The following is a 20,561-nucleotide window of genomic DNA, read 5'->3' as shown; positions in this document are numbered from 1 at the left end:
TGATACTCCAGACAGAGTGGCAGGAATCACTGGGACATCCTATTAGAGATGTGGGAATGGCTACAGATGTTTCGGATCTTAGACTACTTTTGCATTGAAGGCAGTGACCTGAAGACTGGAAATAAAGTGGGCGTCCTGGATGGAGTCAATTCCAATGCGGACTGGATGGGCTCGCTCAGCCCCACTCTCACCTCCATGCCCATGAAGTATCTAGCAGTACCAGGTAGTGTACTCGCCGAGTCAGCACTCATGATTTTCAAGTAGATCACTGAGGGGATGTTATAACTATATAATACTTATTTTTTATAATGCGCAAAATTACCGCAACATGCTACTGCATTGCATTATAATGTATCCCTGATGTATGAGAATACTGACAGTGAATGCTGACACAATGTCTGAAAGTGAAATTTCTAATTAAGATCACTGATAGTAAATGTTTTTTTTATGTCCTTTAAAAAAGATAATGTGCCACTGCTTTGAGGTTGATGAAGTGTACACTCCTGGGCAAAAAAATGGGCCGAGCCCAAAATGGCAAAATATTAAGCTTTTAATGGTCTTAACAACAAATAATTGGTCTGAAAATTAGCAACAATTAAACAAGTGCACTCCTGAGACCTGCTGTGCCACCATTTGCTTGTTTACTTTTGCTACAGTGAACTGTTTTGGGAAAAGCTAGAAACAGGGAAATTCATTTATACAGTAGACAAATTAACAATGTCAAATAAAAGAGTCATGTTTTGTATTTGGTTGCATATCATTTGCATGCCATGACTTCCTGATGTCTGTGACCTATCAATATCATGAGTCTGGATATCTTGTTTTCAAGTTGTTCTACAAGTGATACAAAAACGAATGGATGAATGGATGTCTATGGGAATTGGGGGGTGGGACTAGATTCAGCTGTAAATTATGCTGATACAGTATAGAACACATTTGTTGGCTAAATGGTTTTAAATCATCAAGGGTCCGAGGTATCAAATGAGCCTCAAACCACCGTGCTGATGCCAGATATGCAGTAGATACTACAAGCATTGTTTCTCCTGATTAATTTTCCTGATAAGTTTCTCCTGATTAACTAAATGAAAAAAATATTCAGGAGAAACAATGGCCCATTTTTTGCCCAGGACCTTTTGCATGGAAGTCCAGGCGTATAGAATAAGAAGCTAACACTTCAGATACAGCCTGTACTGACTTCAGTCATTGCATTGAAATCCAGCAGTTCACCTCCACACAGCCCACTTTATTCAGGCTCCCCTTTTTGAGTGGTACTCATCAGCCCCTACCATCAAGTTAGCAAGCATTTCAATCAGGTGTCTGATGTTATGGCCTGGGGGATAAGCAACACATGGAATTGCTGGCCTTCATGTTTAATGTAAGTTTCATGTTTATGACCAGCCAAATGCTAAACGGTTTGTTTGTTGAGGGGTGAAGTGATCAGTACTTGTGTGCATCTTGTTTGTGAACAAGCCGAACAGGATTTGAGTTGTTAATCTGTCAGTTGGGCACTGACCTAAATCCCTCCACACTCTGCTGTGTCAGTGCAGATGGCCTTTCACACTGTCCTCCTAGTGTCAGCATCTGGGTGTATCGGGGAAGGTCATCATGCGTCAGTTATGTCTGTTCCTGCTACCACGCACCTGTCACAAATGTAGCACAAGGTAGCACTATGAAAGAGGGTCTTAATCATTCCAGTACAGGTGACTAGAACCCTGTAATAAGAAGCCCAATTACAGAACCCCTGCTATTACAACACTTTCCCATCTCGCTGTGCACCAGCTCAGTCCACTCATACATTTCTGTCTCACATTTTCATACAGATGAACATTGGCCTTGGGGAATTCCCTTCCCCACCAAACGAGGCCCTGTTAATTTTTCTGCTGCATTGTTGTATTCGCATGATCAAGTACTGGATGCATATAGCTTGCTCCAGTGCTCTATTTTCACTGATGGGCATGAAGACCAGAGTCCAGAGAATGAGCGATTCATCAGACCATGAACATAGACTGACTGTAGAGTTGAGGGGTCATGCAGATGACGAAGGGGGTTCTCTGGGAGAGACATGGGTGTGTCCACTGAGGTCACTCAGAGCGGTGGGAGGTGGGGGGGTTTGATTAGTCAAACATGAGTGACAAGCCTAGGCAAGAGCGTCACGGTAACATAAATTAATATAAATAAACAATGCATGAAATGCTCAAAACTGACATCTATATTCCTGTAATGCAGCAGTGTATGTCATCCAAAGTTTGGAAAAAAGGGCTATCTAATCTAGCGCACCTCATCACTCAAGCTGTGAAGGCTACCTGATATAGCAACGATGATCGATACAAAGACTTACTGCAGGGCAACTTAAACTCCTCAAGTAGATCAAGCAAAGATACAGTGGGGACAAAAAGTCTGAGAACACTACCAAGTCCTGGCTGTTTTAAATATTTATGAAGGAATAACCAAAATATGATACTCCAGCAACACTTCTTATTTGAGAATACATTATTGAGAACAGTTTCAACAGATTTCCAAAACTCTTGTATGAATGGGAAGCTACATTAATATCTGGTTCGCATTTGTCTATTTGTTGTCACATTGTTTATTCACACAATTTCTCATTCAGTTACAAACAGTTCAAAGTTGCCCCCAGGGTAAAAAAAACCCAAAAAAGCCTTATTGACTATTAAAATGAATATGTAATTTGTGTTCATTTACAGTAATGTAGGAGGCAACTTCCCACTGAGTCACTGTAGTCTGTTCCAGGGTCTCATGACTCCTTCAGCTTCTGGGTGGATGAGAAGGCTCCAGTAGGGCCAGACCAGAAGGCCCTGGTGAAGCACCTTGCCACTGCGTTCCACCTGGTGGCCAAGAAAGTGATGAAGAAGTGGTCCATGACCCAGAACCTTACTTTCAGAGAACAGCTGGAGGGTGGTATCCGCTATTTTGACCTGCGGGTGTCCTCAAAACCAGGTGAGCCAGGACACGAAGTTTACTTCATCCACGGCCTCTTCGGCCACAAAGTGCGTGACGGCCTCCATGAAATCAACACCTTCCTCAACAGCCATCCCAAAGAGGTGGTCTTCTTGGACTTCAACCACCACTACGCTATGAGCAAGGAGCACCACAGGTACCTGATAACCATGCTGCAGCAGATGTTTGGACAAAAGCTTTGTAAGTCGAATGTGGTGGAGGACATCACGCTGGACTACCTGTGGGAGAATAAGTACCAGGTGAGGGGGTGTTGTGAATTTATAGGTGTTTGTGCAAAGAAGTAGCAGGAGAAATGGGTGAGGTCATCTGAAGTTTGTGTGGAAGCACCAGATATGCAAGAGGATAGAGTCATACCCAGGACCACACTCCTGGAAAATATATATAACAATGGTGCTCTTATGGCAGTTAGGTGTTGCAGCATGCAACACAAAAACACAAATATCAAAATTAAATATGTGTATATTGCAGTAAATCTAGGTCAAATCTATTTTCCCAGGTCATAGTGTTCTACCACCACCCACTGGCTGATGACTGCCCCCATTTGTGGCCTGGAAGTAAGATCCCAGCCCCCTGGGCTAACACCACAGATGCATACAAACTGATACAATTCCTGGAGACCACATTGGGGGAGAGGGCCAAGTATGGCTCTTTCCACGTTTCCCAGGCTATCCTCACACCCCGAGTGAAGACCATCTTCAGAGGACTTGTCAAGGGACTCCGTAACCACTTAGTGGAGAGGTATGTACTATTGCAGCCATATATATATATATATATATATTTATATATATATATACTGTGCAAGTGTCAGATACCTCCATTGCGTTTGTTCAATTTCCAGTAAAATTAGTCATTCAGTAGCAATTATGCTTTAAGTCTTCCATCCTTCCATTCAACAAACAAGTTACGGTTGTGTCATCCCAACAAAAGCTGTTCCCAAAAGTGTCAATATTGTTATCTTAGAGACCTTTGTCTCCAAAAGTGACTCTACCATTCAAACAAACAACTACCTAAACACACCTAAGCTGTCAAAAAGCCAGTACTGAGAAAAATACATGAACAAATATAATGTGCATGTGTGGTGTACAACAAGAGAATAGTACAGGCCTGAATGTGTGACCGCTACAGTGTGGGGGTCCAGTGGCTCTTTTATGCTGTGGGAGACATCTTCCAGGCATGGTTTGGGTCTACTTGTCCGCTTAGAGGGAAGGGGAATTTCTATCCTGTTGGGAGTATGAAAATGATGTGAATCATATGCTATGGCCTTCGCAGTCACAAGATCTCAACCCAATTGAACACCTATGGGAGATTTTGGGCCGACATGTTATACAGCGCTATTCATCACCATCATCAAAACACAAAATAAAGGAATATCTTTTGGAAGAATGTTCCATTCTTCCAGTAGAGTTCCAGAGACTTGTAGAATCTGTACCAAGGCTGTTCAGCCAGCTTTTATACCACCTAATAGTACAGTTGTGTTTAGGGATCCAGGCACTATCAACAGGACAGAGTAAAACATGTTTCCCGTTGCCATTGTCAGAATATTTAATATGAATGAGTTGATGGGATTTTTAGCTGTATAAACATGTCAAATGTTCTGTAAATTACCTTGAATAAGGGGTATCTGCTAAACCAGTGAGTAGTGCAATGTGAATATTTGACTCAAAAATGTCTGGTTTACTTTGTATATACTGACAGCAACCAAATGGCAGATGGCACCAATGGGGTTATGAGCATGCAGCGCTTGTTCTTGTGCTGTCATGACATGCAGTCTTACACATCCGAGTCAGCAATCCAGGTGCCTATGGCAAGCCCTTTTAACATTTCATAGCTTCGCTTGACTATCCATAATTACATTTTAGATATTTGCAAATGCATTTTGACTAGTCATAATAACAGTGTGACCAGTCAGAATGATAATTCAAGATACCTGCATTAATAATCTGACTAGTAAAAACAACAATTCAAGAGATCTGTATTTGCATTATGCAAATACACCTGCAAATACAAGATATCTGCAAATACATTTTGACAACCTTTTAAGATATCTATAATGATGTCACAGACTCATCACTCATATTGAATGATAATTAAAGATATCTGTAATTCCTTTTGACTTGTTAAAATGATATTTTCAGATATCCGAGTTAGAATTATTCCAAGCCAAATCTGCTGTGCCTGACATGATTCTGGCTTCGCAATGGATATCGGAGGATCATTTGCACTCTTCTATGTCTAACTGTTAGCACAGAGGAAAGGTTAAAACATTATTTTGGAGTCAGATAACGGATAATGGGTAAGAGCCCTTACTGGGTGTCTCTGTGTCACTGCTCTTTCTCCTTCTGTCTACAGGAATCTGCCCACCATCATGACATGGGTGGAGGCCCAGAAGCCAGGAGCCAATGGGGTCAACATAATTACATCTGACTTTGTAGATTTGGTGGACTTTGCCACCACTGTCATCAACCTCAACAATCTCCTGCTTTCTCAACCTTCACGTGACCTGAGATATCCATGATCATAAGGCCAGTGATCACATGACTATTAACAATTACGTGACCTTGGGGGCCAGCAGTCATGTGGATGGACAGCTTGCTTTAATAGTGCAAACTGTACTAACCTGGTAGCTCTTTACTTCTTTCAGAATGTGAGGGGGGGGGGGGGGGGGGGGGGGGGCACAAATACATACTTGAAACATCGTCAATATGTTACATACACTATATGGCCTAAAATATGTGGACGCCTGGCATCCAACATCTCATCCAAAATTTTGGGCATTAATATGGAGCTGGTTCACCCTTTGCTGCCATAACAACCTCCACTATTCTGGGAAGGTTTTATACTAAAGGTTGGAGCATTGCTGCAGGGATTTGCTTCCATTCAGCTAGCATTAGTGAGGCCAGGCACTGATTGGGTGAGTAAGTCTGGCTCGCAGTTGGCTATCCAATTGTTCTGTTGCATTTTTTCAAGTTAACTTTGCACAAGGTGCTTCGCCAATCATAGAAATGCTATGTCAAAACAACAAACAGCAAATAAAATAATTTAACAAGGTGACCTAATTTCTGATTGGTTGGTTGGGAAACATAAAACATGGAGACCGACCATGATCTGCTGATACTCTATATTTGTAATATGCCTCACTTGGGAGAGACTAACACTGGTTCACAGCAAAAAATAAAAAATAAAAAAAATAAAAAAAGAATAATACAAAGGTGATTTGGTACAAAATATTAAGTCTGAATTTTTTTGCGTCTTGTGTTGTTAGTGTATTGAGGAGCTTTGCTTGAGGTGGTTCAATGCACTGTTGCTTGCTAGCTAGCAAGCTAATTGTCACCATTAAAGCTAGCTAGGTTGCAAATGTGTTTTTATTTTTTATTTTTCATTCTCTGTGCTCCAGGTTTCTTCTTTTCTTTTGGTGCCTGTTGCTCATTTTGCTTGCATATTACTTTCTTGGTAATAATAATAATGATAATAAAAATGTAGCCAACATCTGTCAATGAGTACCTGTGAATTTGGACCTTCCTTTTGTAATTTAGTTATCATTACACAGCTAGCTAACCTTACTGTTCTAAACTAAACGAAATCATCATCCATCAAATTTTTAATTCCTATACCTAATCAAAGAACCACATGTTCGGTTGCAGTTGCTCATAGTTCAGATTAACAGGCTCATTCAGGCTTCAGTCTCAGTATTGGATCCCATGCCTGGTCCCAGTTCAAGCAAACACAATTTCTCCCACAAATACCAACTCACACCAAAACTGGCCAGGTGCTGCTCCTGATTTCAGCAACGATTTAAATAATAGTGTGGTTGTTGAACATGGGGGAGCGCTATTCCCCTTGTTAACTGAAAGTGAAAAAGCCATCCCCCATGTTAAAGGCATACTATGCAGGAGTTTTTATTTGAAAATATTACAAAATAACTATGCTAAGGCATATGCACTGGCAATGTCAGTATTACCACACTTTAGCTAAATTCGTGCACCTTTTACCTGGTTATTCTAACGTGTTAGATGCAGGATGGGTAGCTTTTGTATCGAATTCTGTTCTTCCATCAAGATGTCTTCCCCCCATGGGAACTGCTGTTACTGTTTATTGTTGCAACTTATCTATCTCTGTAATTCACCTGTATTTATTCCAATCAGGAGAAAAATTTGATACAGAATGCATGCTAACTAGCTAACAGTACGTGTAACCAACTTCACTAACAAAGCAATCAAACTTGCTAGCAACCTTGAAAAGGCTACGGATAACTTCATGAAAAATGCGAATGTCTGTGACTGAGTGACTGAGTGAGTGATGAAGTTACACCATTGGTCGGCCGAGTTATGAAGTCACACCATTGGTCGGCCGGTCCAGCCATATACTCGGTTTTGACCTGGTCTTCTTTGTTGTTCTCACAACCTGTCTGTGCAGCGTATAAGCCCTACAGTTATTAGCTATTGGTATCCAATAGCTAACATTAGCTCAGAGTCATAGATGAAATTATCTATGATGATTGGGTCAGAAGTCCCATTGCACATACAAATGGCACTCTCATTAGATATGGCTCTCTGGGCATAGACATCAGTCACCAGATGTTCACAGTGGAAAGAGAGGATGACAGACAACATTAAGGCAGCCAGATGAGAGAGAAAGACAGGGAGATACATAGATATGTGCATTTGAGGGAGGGGGGAAAGTAAGAGTAAAACAGTGTTTAAAGGGGCAGAGATCCAGAGGGAGTTAAAAGAACAGGAAGGGAAAGAGAAATATTGGAGGGAACAGTTGTGTAAAGCTGCTGTAAGTAAACCTGCTCTGTGGGAACCAGGACTGTTTTTGTTCACATTTTTTCCAGTCTGCATTTTTCAGTTATATTTCATTTTCCCTTTTCTCTTCAAATAAAGGCAGGGGAGCAGCTCAGATCCTCTACACTGAAGAGAGAACGATGCATTCCTCAGCACATGGGTCTTGATGGCATCTAAATTCCCTGTGCTTACTGACACACACAGGCTGCTGGGAGGACCAAGTTTGGCCAGCCAGGTCTCTATCAAATCTGCCTTATATGTCGCTGACACTTCCACTGAACTCTCCAAATGTGCACTCCTAGCTGCAAGCACATTCCACACCACCCTCCCGCTGACCAGCATTACAACAGCCTGAGTCTCATTGGATTTAAGCTCCTTTTACAGATGCCCCCAAATCCAGTCTGAATTATTTATGTCAGATGAAAGATTTTGGGACCTTTTCCCATGGTTCACACCAGTATGCCTCATTATCACAGGATATATGGAGATTTGTATCCATGATAAATGACAATGGTAACACTCATGCAAAAACCAGTGGACAGAAGTTACAGTGGAAACACTGACGTGTGCATGGAGGGAACATGGAGAAATTTTGATTTGGTATGGATATTCACGTATAACAGATCCCATCAATGAGACTAGAGGCTGAAATGGAGGACCATAGAAACACAGAGGTTATGATGTCTTTGTTAATGGCTTAGGAAGTACTTCTGAAAATAATTGCATGAACAGTGTCACATTCGATTGTTGCTTTTCTATAACAGGAAGATAGTTCCTGCAGCACAACTAGCCCTTATTGTGAAGTCTGATCCAAAATCCCTCCCTGTCTGTTCTGTTTCCCATTCAGTGTTTCAGCTGAGCCAGGGGAGAAGGATTTATTGTGACCATGATTGTGTTGTGATTGTATGGTAAATAACAGGGACACTTTTGTACATTTAGTGATTATGCTTTATGCTCAGAGTGTATTTTTGAGATGGCAGTACAATGTGGAGATGGAGACACTTTAAGAACATTCAGTTTGTCCCTCATTTGCAGTTGATTATGAGAGAATTGTTCCTTGACAAATATGCATTTCCTCCCAAAGAGGCTGCACCAGGTTGTAGCTACTAATATTAACTGACTGTATGGTATTTCACTGGTTCACAGCTGAGCCACAACTTGGTCCCCCTGTGGGTTAATGTGTGTGAAGGGGCAATGATGCAGTGGATGTGAATGAGAGGTGGAGTGAAATTGATAATAAGTCATACAATAAGAGCCTCACAAACTCTGGTCTTGTATTAATATATATCTCTCTCTCAGATTCTTGTGGAAAACAGTACATTGAGTGTGTGTGTGTGTGTATAATAATAATAATAATAATAATAATAATAATAATAATAATAATAATAATAATAAAACTGTAAACAGGGCCTGAAACAATTTTTTGAGGGCATTCCTACAAAGCTTTTGTTGTCCCCTCTCCTGTTGGGTCCTGTTGATGACTTAACCTGACACAAAGTGCATTGCACTTAAAATTGGCAGTGCCCTCAGGCTCCATATAGAGCCAACAGTACAGAAGTCCGGTGTCCCAAAGTTAACAAAGGTAATAGGAAAATGCTTAGTCTTTCAGTGCTTTAATAGCCTACTGAAAGTGAAATGTTCGCAACAGTAATGTGCATTAACTAGTGACGTGTTCAATGTAGGTACACGTTCATTCAGTACCAACATTTTAGGTTTTTTATTCGAAAATAAAAAAATATTTTTTTATTTGCAGCAAAAACAAAGGAAGGCATATCCTCGCCTTTGTCAGAGACAGAAAGGAAACTTCCTGAGACATTTCTGAAAACGCAGGGCCGGGCACTTATCCCGAGGATATGGCTTCCTGTTTACCCTGGAAAAGGTCCCTCTTTCCAAGTGGAAGAAACCCAATGTATCCAAGCTCTTGCTCGATGCACGCGTAACTACTTAAACTGAAGACGGTCTAGCGATTATTACACAGAATCGCGCCTGCTACGCGGTCCCACTGCGGCTCTTGACAGCGTGGATGACAATACTCAGGGTAGGCTTCTCAATTTGACACGGTAGCGGATGCAATAGTGCTTAATCGACGCCATACTGGCTGTATTTGTTGTGAGAATATGTTGCCTCGCAGCTATATTTTCAACGCGCATGATTGTTCTTCATTTAAATTATTCGCATTGATTCGCTTCGCTACTGAAGTCATGTCTGCGTGATTCGTGTTGAGTTAAACTTTACTGGGGTTCCCCCAAAAATAGTTTTTTAAATGCATTCCAGAAGTTACACAAATACAGTGGAATGTTGTGCCACAATGTATCCAATCGCGGCGCAAAATTGCTGTACGATCAGCTCAACGGTAAATTGCTGAGGCGCTGAACCATGCAGTTAACCTCTGACATGTAAATGGACGTATCGTGAAAGGAATGCAAGTTTCTTCTGTTGTCTACTAAAAAAAATAAATGTGGTTTAATTTCAGTACTTAGGCTTCAGTCAATTGGTAATGTGCCAGAAACTAGACTACCGATTATAACAAGTTTCTGGTGCCAGTAATTATGTTTGTTTTAGGACAGCCATTACGGCCGGTGGAACACTCCCAATTCTCTGCCAACACATACCTCCCAATAAATTGCTCCAGTTATTGTATGTCGACGCAGACGAAGAGGCGGCGACGTTGATCGGCTTCGAAGTATTGGAGATGAACTGGCAGGTCGCAACGTGCTAACTGCGGACCGGTACCTATGGAAGACTGTTCAGCACTGCTGACAACTTGGATACTAACGGGAGGGAACGTATCGGATTCTTCGGTGCTTGCTTTTTGACAACTATCGGATTTACACTTTTACTGATTTCTGTAAAAAATAATACCCAACTTAAACGAACACATTTAAACGATGGTAAGTTCACCTACTTAATGTGTAGACTATCGACTGTTGTACAATAATAGGAAACGTGTATACTGTGAATACTATGCGGCTTTCCATCATAACGCTGAATGTAGGCTAATCTGAGTTTTTGTTGTTGAATATTTGAAAAGACAATAATGTAAAAGAGTGGGCTACCCGTGCCCGCATCAGTGTAGGCTATTTATGCTCCTATAAATGTCAGGTGGCCGCGCAAATTAAGACTTTAGTGTAATTGTAGGTAGCAGATTGATATACCTTATCAATAGGTTATAACTAAAAAAATGATACCCCTATTTATAGAGATGGGTAGTGTGTGTGGGTGTGTGTGTGTGTGTTGGAGTGAGGATATACACCACTCAAAAGGTGACATTTTCAATTGAAAATGTGACTGAGGCAAAGTGAACATTTCTGATTTCTGATCTATCATTTAAACATTTACCTTATTTTAGCTATATGAAGTCACACTCCTGATCATAAGTTATAGCAGACATTTTGTGCTGTACTGAATATATTTGGCTGAAACAACATCCTCTGGGTTCCTTTTCCTGGTCATCCTAGAGTTTTTACTGTTTTACATTGTAAAGCTAATAAATTTAGTATGTTCCTGTAAACCAAAAGGAAGCCTATCATAGTTATAAATCTGTCTCCTCTTGATGTTTCCTGTGCAGGCAGTTTCAGGAGGGGGACTTGAGCTGTTGCATTGTGCAACATTTTCCTCTTTATTAAACCATAGATGGCTTCACTCCCTATGACCATGGGAGACATTTTCTATTTCTGAGGTCTCTCCTGCAACAGTAAATGAGAGATGAGTGTACACTGTTAGAAAGAGGAATGTTTTTCTGCGTGGTATGTTTGTTGGGGACAGTCTCATCTCTGAAGATGGACACAAGGGGTCTGTCTCCATAGTTTTGGATTTTGAGGTCGGAACATCCTGGGAGGCTTAACTTACCCCTGTGCCCTCCTAAATATGGTATTTTTGAAGGAAATATATTGGAACATATGCCTGCACCTCAAAGAGAATATTGTCAGTACTTTTTGTACGTCGCTTTGGATAAAAGCGTCTGCCAAATAAATGTAATGTAATGTAATGTCAGGAATGATATGGCAGGAAGCGACACGAGAGAACGCTTGTAGGAGCTTTACTGACACTCTATAGATAACAATCTCAGCAACAGATGTCCATTCTGCCGTTTACAGAACTAGTTATTTCTGAAAACTCAAATGTTGGTCATAAGAAACTATCACAAATGTTTGAGGTATTTATAAACATCCACTCTTTTTACCAGATCTGTGCAGAATGAGTCAATAATTTTGCTTAATTCAGAGGCTTTACATTCTTCTAGCTAAGAGCCAGAAAAAGAACAGGAAATGTATCATGTTTAGCATACATCTGAATTTCGTATAAAGTCCCCAATTTCTCCAAGGAAGCTACCAACTTTGAATTACATATGGTCTAAGGTCTTGGTTTATGGTTATTGAGGAGGGGTATTGGTCACCACTTGTCTTTGGTGTTTGGGGAACAGATCATGGTGATTGGCTGTTGAAGTTTCCTGTTGATGTCCTATACAGTGAACTTTTTTCCCATTCCCCAAAGTTTTTGTGTCCCCTATTTTTAGCTGTGCAAAATTAACTTAACAGATTAACTAAAGTAAAGCAGTGAAGTCTAAAATTTGGTTGCATAACCATTAAAGGCAATAATAATCAAATCTGCAACTCATTGACATCAGCAGTTGTTTGGCATCTTCTTTGGAAATGCCATTCCAGGCTTTCAATGGAGCTGCTTTCAGTTTATCTTTGTTTTTGGGGGTTTCTGTCTTCAGTCTATTCTTCAGGAAATTAAATGAATTCTCAATTGAATTTAAGGCAAGTGAGTGACTTTGCCAGTCCAAAACTTTTCACTTTTTCCCATTTATGAATGGTTTGGTTATGTAGGGCATGTATATGGGGTCACTGTCTTGCTGCACAATGAAGGTAATGAGGTTGGAGGAAATTCTTTACTTACATACTGGCCAGACAAAATCTGTCTGTACACTTCCAGATTCATCCTGCTGCTCCCATCCTCCATTGCATCATTAATAAAGCCTGTAAGCTTCTGTTCCAGAAGCACCCATACATGCCCAAGCTATGACACCTCCTTCATATTTCACAGATATGGGGAGGTGCCTTGGATTATGGGCTGTACTTTCCTTCCTCCACACTTTCAGCTTCCCATCACTTTGGTAAAGGCTTATTTTCATCTCATCTGTCCTCTCAGCTTAGAGATGAGTTGTTTTTCCGCAATAGTCAGTCATCTGATCTTCATGATGGTGTATGGCCATGAGTTTAAATGCAGTCTCCACAGATTAAACCAAAGGCTAAGACCAATACTAGATACTCACTGCTCTTTTTATGTGAACAATTAATTCAGAAGGAAACCGTTAGTCATCTGTTACTTACTGTTGCACAGCTGAAAATGGGGGGAGTCAACACAAAAACTGCAGTTTCTGTAAAATAGTAAAACATGTGCATGTAAATCCAATTAAATAAAAGCTTTGTATTTTTGCCTCATATTCATCTTCTGATTTAAAAAATGAGTTAAGTATATAGCAAAAATAACAAATTTCACTCTACCATTACCATGCTTTTAAAGGGCACTGTCTATGTATCCTGGATATTGCAATTTTTTGTCTTATTTCATTCCCATTTCCTCAGTTTTAACCAAATCCAGTCATTCTGTATCATTCTGCCTTGCGAATGTCAATCCTGTTTCTTCTTTACTTTCCATCTCTCTTTCTATGTTTATAACCTCCTGCTGACAGAAACATGCCTAGTGGCTCATTACTTTTGCCAGGGCCTCATACCTATGTGCTTTTGGCACAGAGACGGGCCTAGAAGTGAGCTCTCGTCCTGTACCTACAAGCATATTTTATGATAATCATAACATAAATCATAAGGCATTCTGTCATTGCGAAACCACACCCTCAGTTCCTTCCTTTAAATATCTTCTGACAAAACAACAAACTCTTTAACAAATAAGGCTAAGTAATGAAAAGACCATGTTTCATCTAGAATTCAAACGAAAGCTCCTCAAGTCAAGAGTGCTGTGCCACACCACGGGCTGACGGCTGACCGTTTGTGTTCGTGTCTCTGTCATGTCAATCCAGACGCATGAATATAGTGTAAACCAATTGTTCTTCCAGTTTTGATTCTAAATTGAGGGGAGAGGATTAAACTAATACGGTGACTGCAGTGACCTCACGCAGGAAGTGTGCCAAGGCTGAGGAACGTGGGAGCTCAGAGCTGCCTGTGATTCATGCTTTGTTTTCTGTCCAGCAGCAGGAATCACAGCCCGGACATGTGGCTGTATGGCTTTTAAGGACTCATATCCTTTCTGCAACCTTCTCAGCTGAAATATAAAACCCTATTGTTTCAACTTTGAAAAAACATCTCTTAGGTTGTCTTCACATACATGTTTGCTTTTAAGAGAGCTCCAAGTATTTCTTCTTATACTTATATAGTGTATGCATATAACAACTGTAGGCAGGTTATTTTGAAGAAAAAGGTGCTTATCTCCTCCCTATCAGTCACAAGTGTGCAAACACCCATTATCTTCTGTTATCACCCATGTAATCGTGATGAAATGACTGAGAACTGAGAGCTCTGTAAATGTACTGTATGTGTTTACCTCTACCACAATCTCTCGTATAGTTGAGTTGCCAGTTCAGTTTCTTTGACTTCTGCTGTAAGAGCAGTGAAATGTGTAAAAAATGTACTTAATTGCAGTGTGACTACTGTGCAAGTTTGGGATTTGAACACATGACACCTAAACAGCAATTCATTCGCTGATGGCTTTCGTTGCAAACATAATTCAGGTGACGGACAGCACCTGGGATGATCACTAATCAACCCCAACTGTGCAAGCCCGTACAGTAGGTGAGGCTGCTACTGTCCAAGGTCCTGAAGGCCAGGCTTTTAGGAGGCCGTAGGAATGTCTGACAGGACCCTACATCATGGGTACGATCCTCTGTGTGTGTCTATATGTGTGGATTTGTCTAGGCTAACCCATTTTGCTTCAAAACCGCAGGACATCGAAGCAGGCATCAGACTAGAGAGCCAGATCCAAATAGAGTCTGACCAGCACAGCCCTGTCCCTCCCACAGTAAGTAAACAGAATAGATTTGGAGACTTTGTGAAATGTGTTTTCACAGATGATTAGTCTGTTTATCTATATATTGAACCATTTGACCATTTGTCTGACATGACTCAACATTGTGACCTCTGTAGCCTGGAACCCCTGTGCAGAGCTCATCCTTGGACTTGATTGATACTGGGAAAGGTCTGAAGGTACAGCCAGCCACACCCCATTTGGTCAGCCTGGGAAGTGGCCGTCTCAGTGTGGCAATCACCCTGCTGCCACTCAATGAAGGTATCTCACACCAGTCTTCACAGATGTTAGCGTGCATTGGTGTGTCACTCCTAGGAAGTTGTCATACACACATGCTTTTCTGCATTCAAATTTGTATGACCTACGGTGATCACAGTCATCTCTCACTCTCTCCCTTCAATTGTATTTTAAGGAGTCTTGTCCCATTAGGGATGTCGGTCTCTGTACATCATAGCTACAGGAAGTGAATGAAATGTTCCCTGTGAGCCTGCCAGGTCCAGTCCTGTCTGTCCAGTCCAGGTATAGGTACTGTATGGGGTTTTATGATACCCAGTAGCTTGGTAGTGTTTGGGGAGACGGGGCATGGTGTTTAGCCATAGATGGCTTTAGACTTTTTTTGAAATGTAGGAAAGGGGTAGACGGTTTATAGGCAGCGAGTATATATTGTATAAGCTGACTGGAGTGTATTCCGGCTGTAGGTGGTATGTAGACCGGAACTAGATGATGTGATGGAAAAGAATAAATGGTGTGTAGCCAGGGAGAAGATCTGTTTGAATAAAATATCCAGGTAGTGTTAATGCCTCAGTGTAGGGCTGCTATGGGTAGCTGTGACACTCAGCCTTTGGACTTGCCAGGGTACAGCGCACTACAGTGAAACGACAGTGAAAAGGGGAGTGAGGTCATGTAGAGGGAGGAGGCAAAATTTAGTGTAACGGGCAGGATATGGTTTTTCCCTCTAACAGAACAGTGCAAATCTCTCTTTGGGAACCCCACCTTGGATCTTATTATGTGTACAGGTGTAGGATTGACTTTGTCTGCACTTCATGCTTTTCTGGTGCTGTACCCAGACAAAGGGGAGGGGGTGTGTATTTCAGTGCTGGTTAGAAAAATAAAGTGTGCCATCAGAATACTTTCAGTGGGAATATGTGCAAATACTGCTGGAGAATTTCACACAGATGACCATCATTCTCAAAGCACAGCCAAAGGGAAGCAAATGGTGTAAGGGTTGCAAGGCACAGGCACACACACACACACACACACACACACACACACACATGCTTACGGGTAAATATATATGTGAGCTCCATGATGTTCAATATATGTTTTTTTTATTTGGCTTTGTACTCCACAATTTTAGGCTTCACAGGTGTATTACATTAGTGTGTGCACTTGTGTCTTTAGGGCAGGTATTGGTGAGCTTTCAGTATCTAGTCTGAATTGTGCTAATGTAAGTCAAGGAAGCCATTGTGAGGCAGAGAACTAAGAAAAAAGTAGTCTGAGACATAGACCAAACCTTAGGCTTACCAAAATCAACTGTTTGGAACATCATTAAGAAAAAAGCAAGCAGCGAGCCTCTTTTACTACACATTGACCAGTACATTTGCTCCACTGTAAATCCCAGCCTGCTAAGCTGCTTGCTAAGCGGTCTCAACAGTGGCTGAACAAACTACAACTAAAAAATAAAGATGGAACATTCAACAAAAATATAATCTGTTGTCTTCCTTAGTCAGTCACCCTCCACAGGAAAGAAATACCCTAAGGGTTCTGCTAAACAGCCTTCCCCAGACAGAATTTCAGTCGACATACTCAGTTTGCACAGTCTCCTTCAACTCCCTTGCACCCTTTATTTGATAAGTGATACCAATCAGGTGTTCACCACGAGACTGTACACGAAGGTGCCTAGATCCAAGTCGCGGGCAAGGTTATTCCCAGTGAGAAATAGCAAAAAAAAAGCTTAATATTTCCAGGTGCAGTGTTCTGTACACACTCAGAAGATTCCAGCTGATAGGAAGTCATTTTAACAGTAGAAGACCAGGAAGATCAAGAGGCAGTAGACAAGTATGTTGTGTTGTCTAGTGTGTCTAGCAAGAGTCATAAAACTGCGCCACAAGTACAGGAAGAACTCAGTTCCACTGACTACAGTGAAATGCCAACTATGATCAAACTCATCTTTTTGTGTTGTAGGTAGAAATTGAAAAAAATGTTTATAGTTTGGTTTGTTGTTCAATAAATGTGCATATACACATTAACTGAATTATTATCTACCTAAGATTATTTTTTTAAACCACAGGTGGCCTAATACTTTTGACCTGTACTGTATATGGGTGGGGGGGTGGGTGGGGGGGGGGTGCACTACAGATATAGACAGCTACCCAGGTTGGCTGAAAGTGTCCAAAACAAGAGATTTAAGCGCCTGCATGCCCTTCACTTATATAACTTTTTCAGGGACAACCCGAATTGGGAGAGAGGATGCACCAATACCCCAGGACATAACCATAGAAGGTCCTGGGATTGAGGCAGAGCATTGCCGAATTGAGAACCATGGAGGAGTCATCACCCTGGACCCCTGTGGAAACCTGTGTGCCCTTGATGGTGTTCCAATCACTAAAGCCACCCTGCTGACCCAAGGTAAGCACTAATATAAACTAATTTAAATATACAGACGTGTAAATACAATGTAAAGGATATATCATGCCACACAAACACTGTCACGCATAGTCACCAAAAAATACACCTTATATAAAGGTGTATATATGGTCAGGAGGAAGTGTGTGTGAGCACATGCCTGTGTGTGTGCGCGCATGCATGTTTTGTGGTTGAGGAGATTGAACCCATTCTTCTCATAGCTCGCAGATAGAGCTTATAAATGTTGATAAATGTCTTCCATTAGTAACTTCACAGAATGTCTCCTATACCCACAGTGGTACAGTGGTAAAAGGTGGGTAATGCAAAAGAAAGTTGTGCCCAATCAAGGCTGCTACCGAGTTGTACTCAACCCTTGCCCTGGAGAGCACCATAGTCTGCTCTGCTGATCATTGTTACTCAGCTCTAACTCAGCTCTAGCAGGACCCTCCAAAATTATTCATACCTTTTATACAGATGAGCAAAGATGGATATATAAAATAAACAGTACATGCAATGACCTATTGTGTATTGAAAATTGCTATTACTATTGCTGTAAAAGGTTTAACAGTTTTAACTTTTTCTTATTTTCTGATTTTCAAGAAAGCCAGTTTACAAAGCTGTGATGCAAACTATTTGTATGCCACAGTGTTGCCGAGCACTGAATGTACTGTAGAGCAGCGTTTCCCAACCGGTGTGCCGCGGCACTCTGGTGTGCCGTCAGGCGAGGTCAGGTGCGCCATGTGAAAAATCCTTAAAAAAAATTTTTATTGTTCAAATGAATTTAAAAAACTTAAATGAACAAATCCCATTCACAAAAGCCAAAATGAATGTCATTAAAATGCATATCGCTTAATTAAAACTCCAAAAGAACATTTTTATGCCTACTGTTGGCACGTCACATCAACGTCAGTACGTCGTGTGGAGGGGGCCTGCAGGGTGTTTATTTTTTATGCTTTTGAGGGTGGTGTGCCATGAGATTCTGTAAAAGTGTGCCGTGGAAGGAAAAAGGTTGGGAAACGCTGCTGTAGAGGCTTGTTAGCCCTCAGGAGCAGCGACAGGTCATGCCATCACCTGCAGGCTGCTTATTTTCTTTTTGCTTGAGGTATTGCAATTCGGAGTGCCATCGAAATGACCTCTTATCATTTAGTTAGTATCTGTCATACATGCAAAAATAGACCTTAAAAGATATCTTGAGCAGCAACAAGTCAGAGATGGTTAATTATTAACAGACCCAGCATTCTCTTGGAGACATGCTCATCCTCTCAATTCAGCAGTATGTTTGCTGACATGCCAGGTCCTTGATTGCTGGTAAAATGTATCATCAGAAATCCATAACATGAAAATGGACAGAGTGAACGAGGAAATAATTATATTTGCAGCAAGAGCCTCTTGACAAAATGGAAGGACATCATCATTACTAGGAACTTACAGGGAAATCTATTGACTAACTAGCTGTAGTGGTAGCATTTTTTGTAACATTACTTGATAGAATTAACAGTGAGGACTTGCTAAAACTGCTCATTTACATTTATGAAGGATTACATCCTTTATAGATATTCATTCAAGTTTAGATGTAGGAAATCTATGTAATTTGTGGAATTCTGGATGCAGAAACATTGTGTGATTGCTGAAGTTTTGGATCACACGCCTCTCCTCTTAACCAGGCTGTGACTCACAGTGCTCTAGAACTACAGGAGACACCAATTCTGCCTTCTCCTCCTACCCCTGATTCCTTCTCATCCATTCCCATCCCCAAGTTAATGCATGTATTGTGCTGCCATTGGTAATTGTGTTACATTATAAAGTATACGTAAATCTTTTCTTTGCATTTGTGTTACTTGTTTACTGAAAAGATAGAGGGGTGACTAATGTAGTGTATTACACCATGACTGATGTAATACTGCCCTCTCCCCCTATCACTTATGACCAGACAGAATTCTCTGCTTCATTCCAAATATATGCATATAACTGAGTTTTTTCACTCTATCTAGGCGGAGACTTCCTCAAGTCCCTTTAGCCAAACAACAACAGTTCCAAAGTGCAGGGTGCCGTGTTGACCATTTTGTTTGCACTGATCTATGAACCAATTCCACACCACAGACTCAGAGATTAACCGTTTTGGAGAATCAATAGAAAGACTGACTCCAGAGCTGAAGTCTGGAAACAATCAGCTAGATCTGGGACTAGCTCCAGTGAACCCCTCCCCATGATGCAATAAGAGCTGCTTCCCTGTCTGTGGGAGTTTACAGAAAATGTTTAAGTAGAACTCCCATGATGCAATGCATGCTGGAGTCCTGTCTGTGATGCTGTAATGGCGTATGCTCTGATACTGCCTGAAGATCCAAAGTGGGCATCTGCAGCTGAATTGTCACAATGTATACCTAGCACCCTCTTTTGACCAAAGCACAGAACATACAAAATTACCAACAGACTGAGAAAACATCACACTGCCTGCAGGAAAGACCAGTTTCTTTAGTCTCTCTAATTCTGTACTGTATAGACATGAGAATAATTTGAGTCTAGTTGAGCTCGGGTTTATGTAAAGCTGTTTTTATGAGGGTTAGATTATTTGTATGATGTCATTCTTCTGGTGAAGACATTTTTACCTATGACACCCAGACAGACGCCATTCTGTAGTCACCCTTACACTTTACAGTGTGCTCAACAGAACCTCAGCAACTCTCTGGACTGAATGAGATGAAAACATCTCTTCTCTTATTTTGTCTTGTTTGTGTCATATTATAAAACAAAGTTTTCCACAATGTCACCATTCTTAGTGCAGGAGGAGGATCATTTCATTTTATTTATTTTTGTGCTGTTTTCTCAGTTATACCTGTTTCATACGATTAATCTTTGGACAGAAAGTTAAATGGGATAGAAACATTATAGCAGTATATCCCCTCATGGAGTCCCTTTAACTTTCACCAAATGAGTCTGGATATTTCTTCCATTATTTACTATTTGATCATGTCACATAAGCGACATTCAGTAGCATGCAGGTTACCACAGGAGCCCACTGGTAGAATCAAATCTATAAATTACCATGTCAGGTAATGTTATGTTTTGAATGTGGTCTAAGTAATATTTACATATTTTAATGTAGAATTTCTTCAACTCATTTTATTTTAT

The 20,561-nt window shown here is 40.9% G+C and overlaps 2 protein-coding genes across 8 annotated transcripts in view; both read left to right on the top strand.

The window, feature by feature from the left end:
* Window positions 1–48: 48 nt before the first annotated feature.
* Window positions 49–5,494, top strand: LOC118235855 (PI-PLC X domain-containing protein 2-like). Its single transcript, XM_035433717.1, has 4 exons — window positions 49–223; window positions 2,752–3,218; window positions 3,476–3,717; window positions 5,329–5,494. Exons 1-4 carry the CDS (start codon window positions 49–51, stop codon window positions 5,492–5,494), a joined length of 1,050 nt encoding a protein of 349 aa, XP_035289608.1.
* A 3,836-nt stretch (window positions 5,495–9,330) lies between these two features.
* The window catches only part of phldb2a (pleckstrin homology-like domain, family B, member 2a), a 43,752-nt gene continuing 32,521 nt past the window's right edge, over window positions 9,331–20,561 (top strand). For 6 of the 7 annotated variants that reach the window (XM_035433955.1, XM_035433954.1, XM_035433953.1 and 3 more), the window contains exons 1-5: window positions 9,352–9,801; window positions 10,326–10,654; window positions 14,727–14,801; window positions 14,927–15,068; window positions 17,253–17,435. In XM_035433955.1, the coding sequence (XP_035289846.1) occupies window positions 10,652–10,654; window positions 14,727–14,801; window positions 14,927–15,068; window positions 17,253–17,435 (403 nt within the window). In that variant the 5' untranslated portion in view covers window positions 9,352–9,801; window positions 10,326–10,651. The other variant, XM_035433951.1, reaches the window with a different exon arrangement.

The sequence above is a fragment of the Anguilla anguilla genome, chromosome 9 (assembly GCF_013347855.1).
Source record: "Anguilla anguilla isolate fAngAng1 chromosome 9, fAngAng1.pri, whole genome shotgun sequence".
Taxonomy (NCBI): domain Eukaryota; kingdom Metazoa; phylum Chordata; class Actinopteri; order Anguilliformes; family Anguillidae; genus Anguilla; species Anguilla anguilla.
This window is presented reverse-complemented; position numbering and strand designations above follow the sequence as displayed.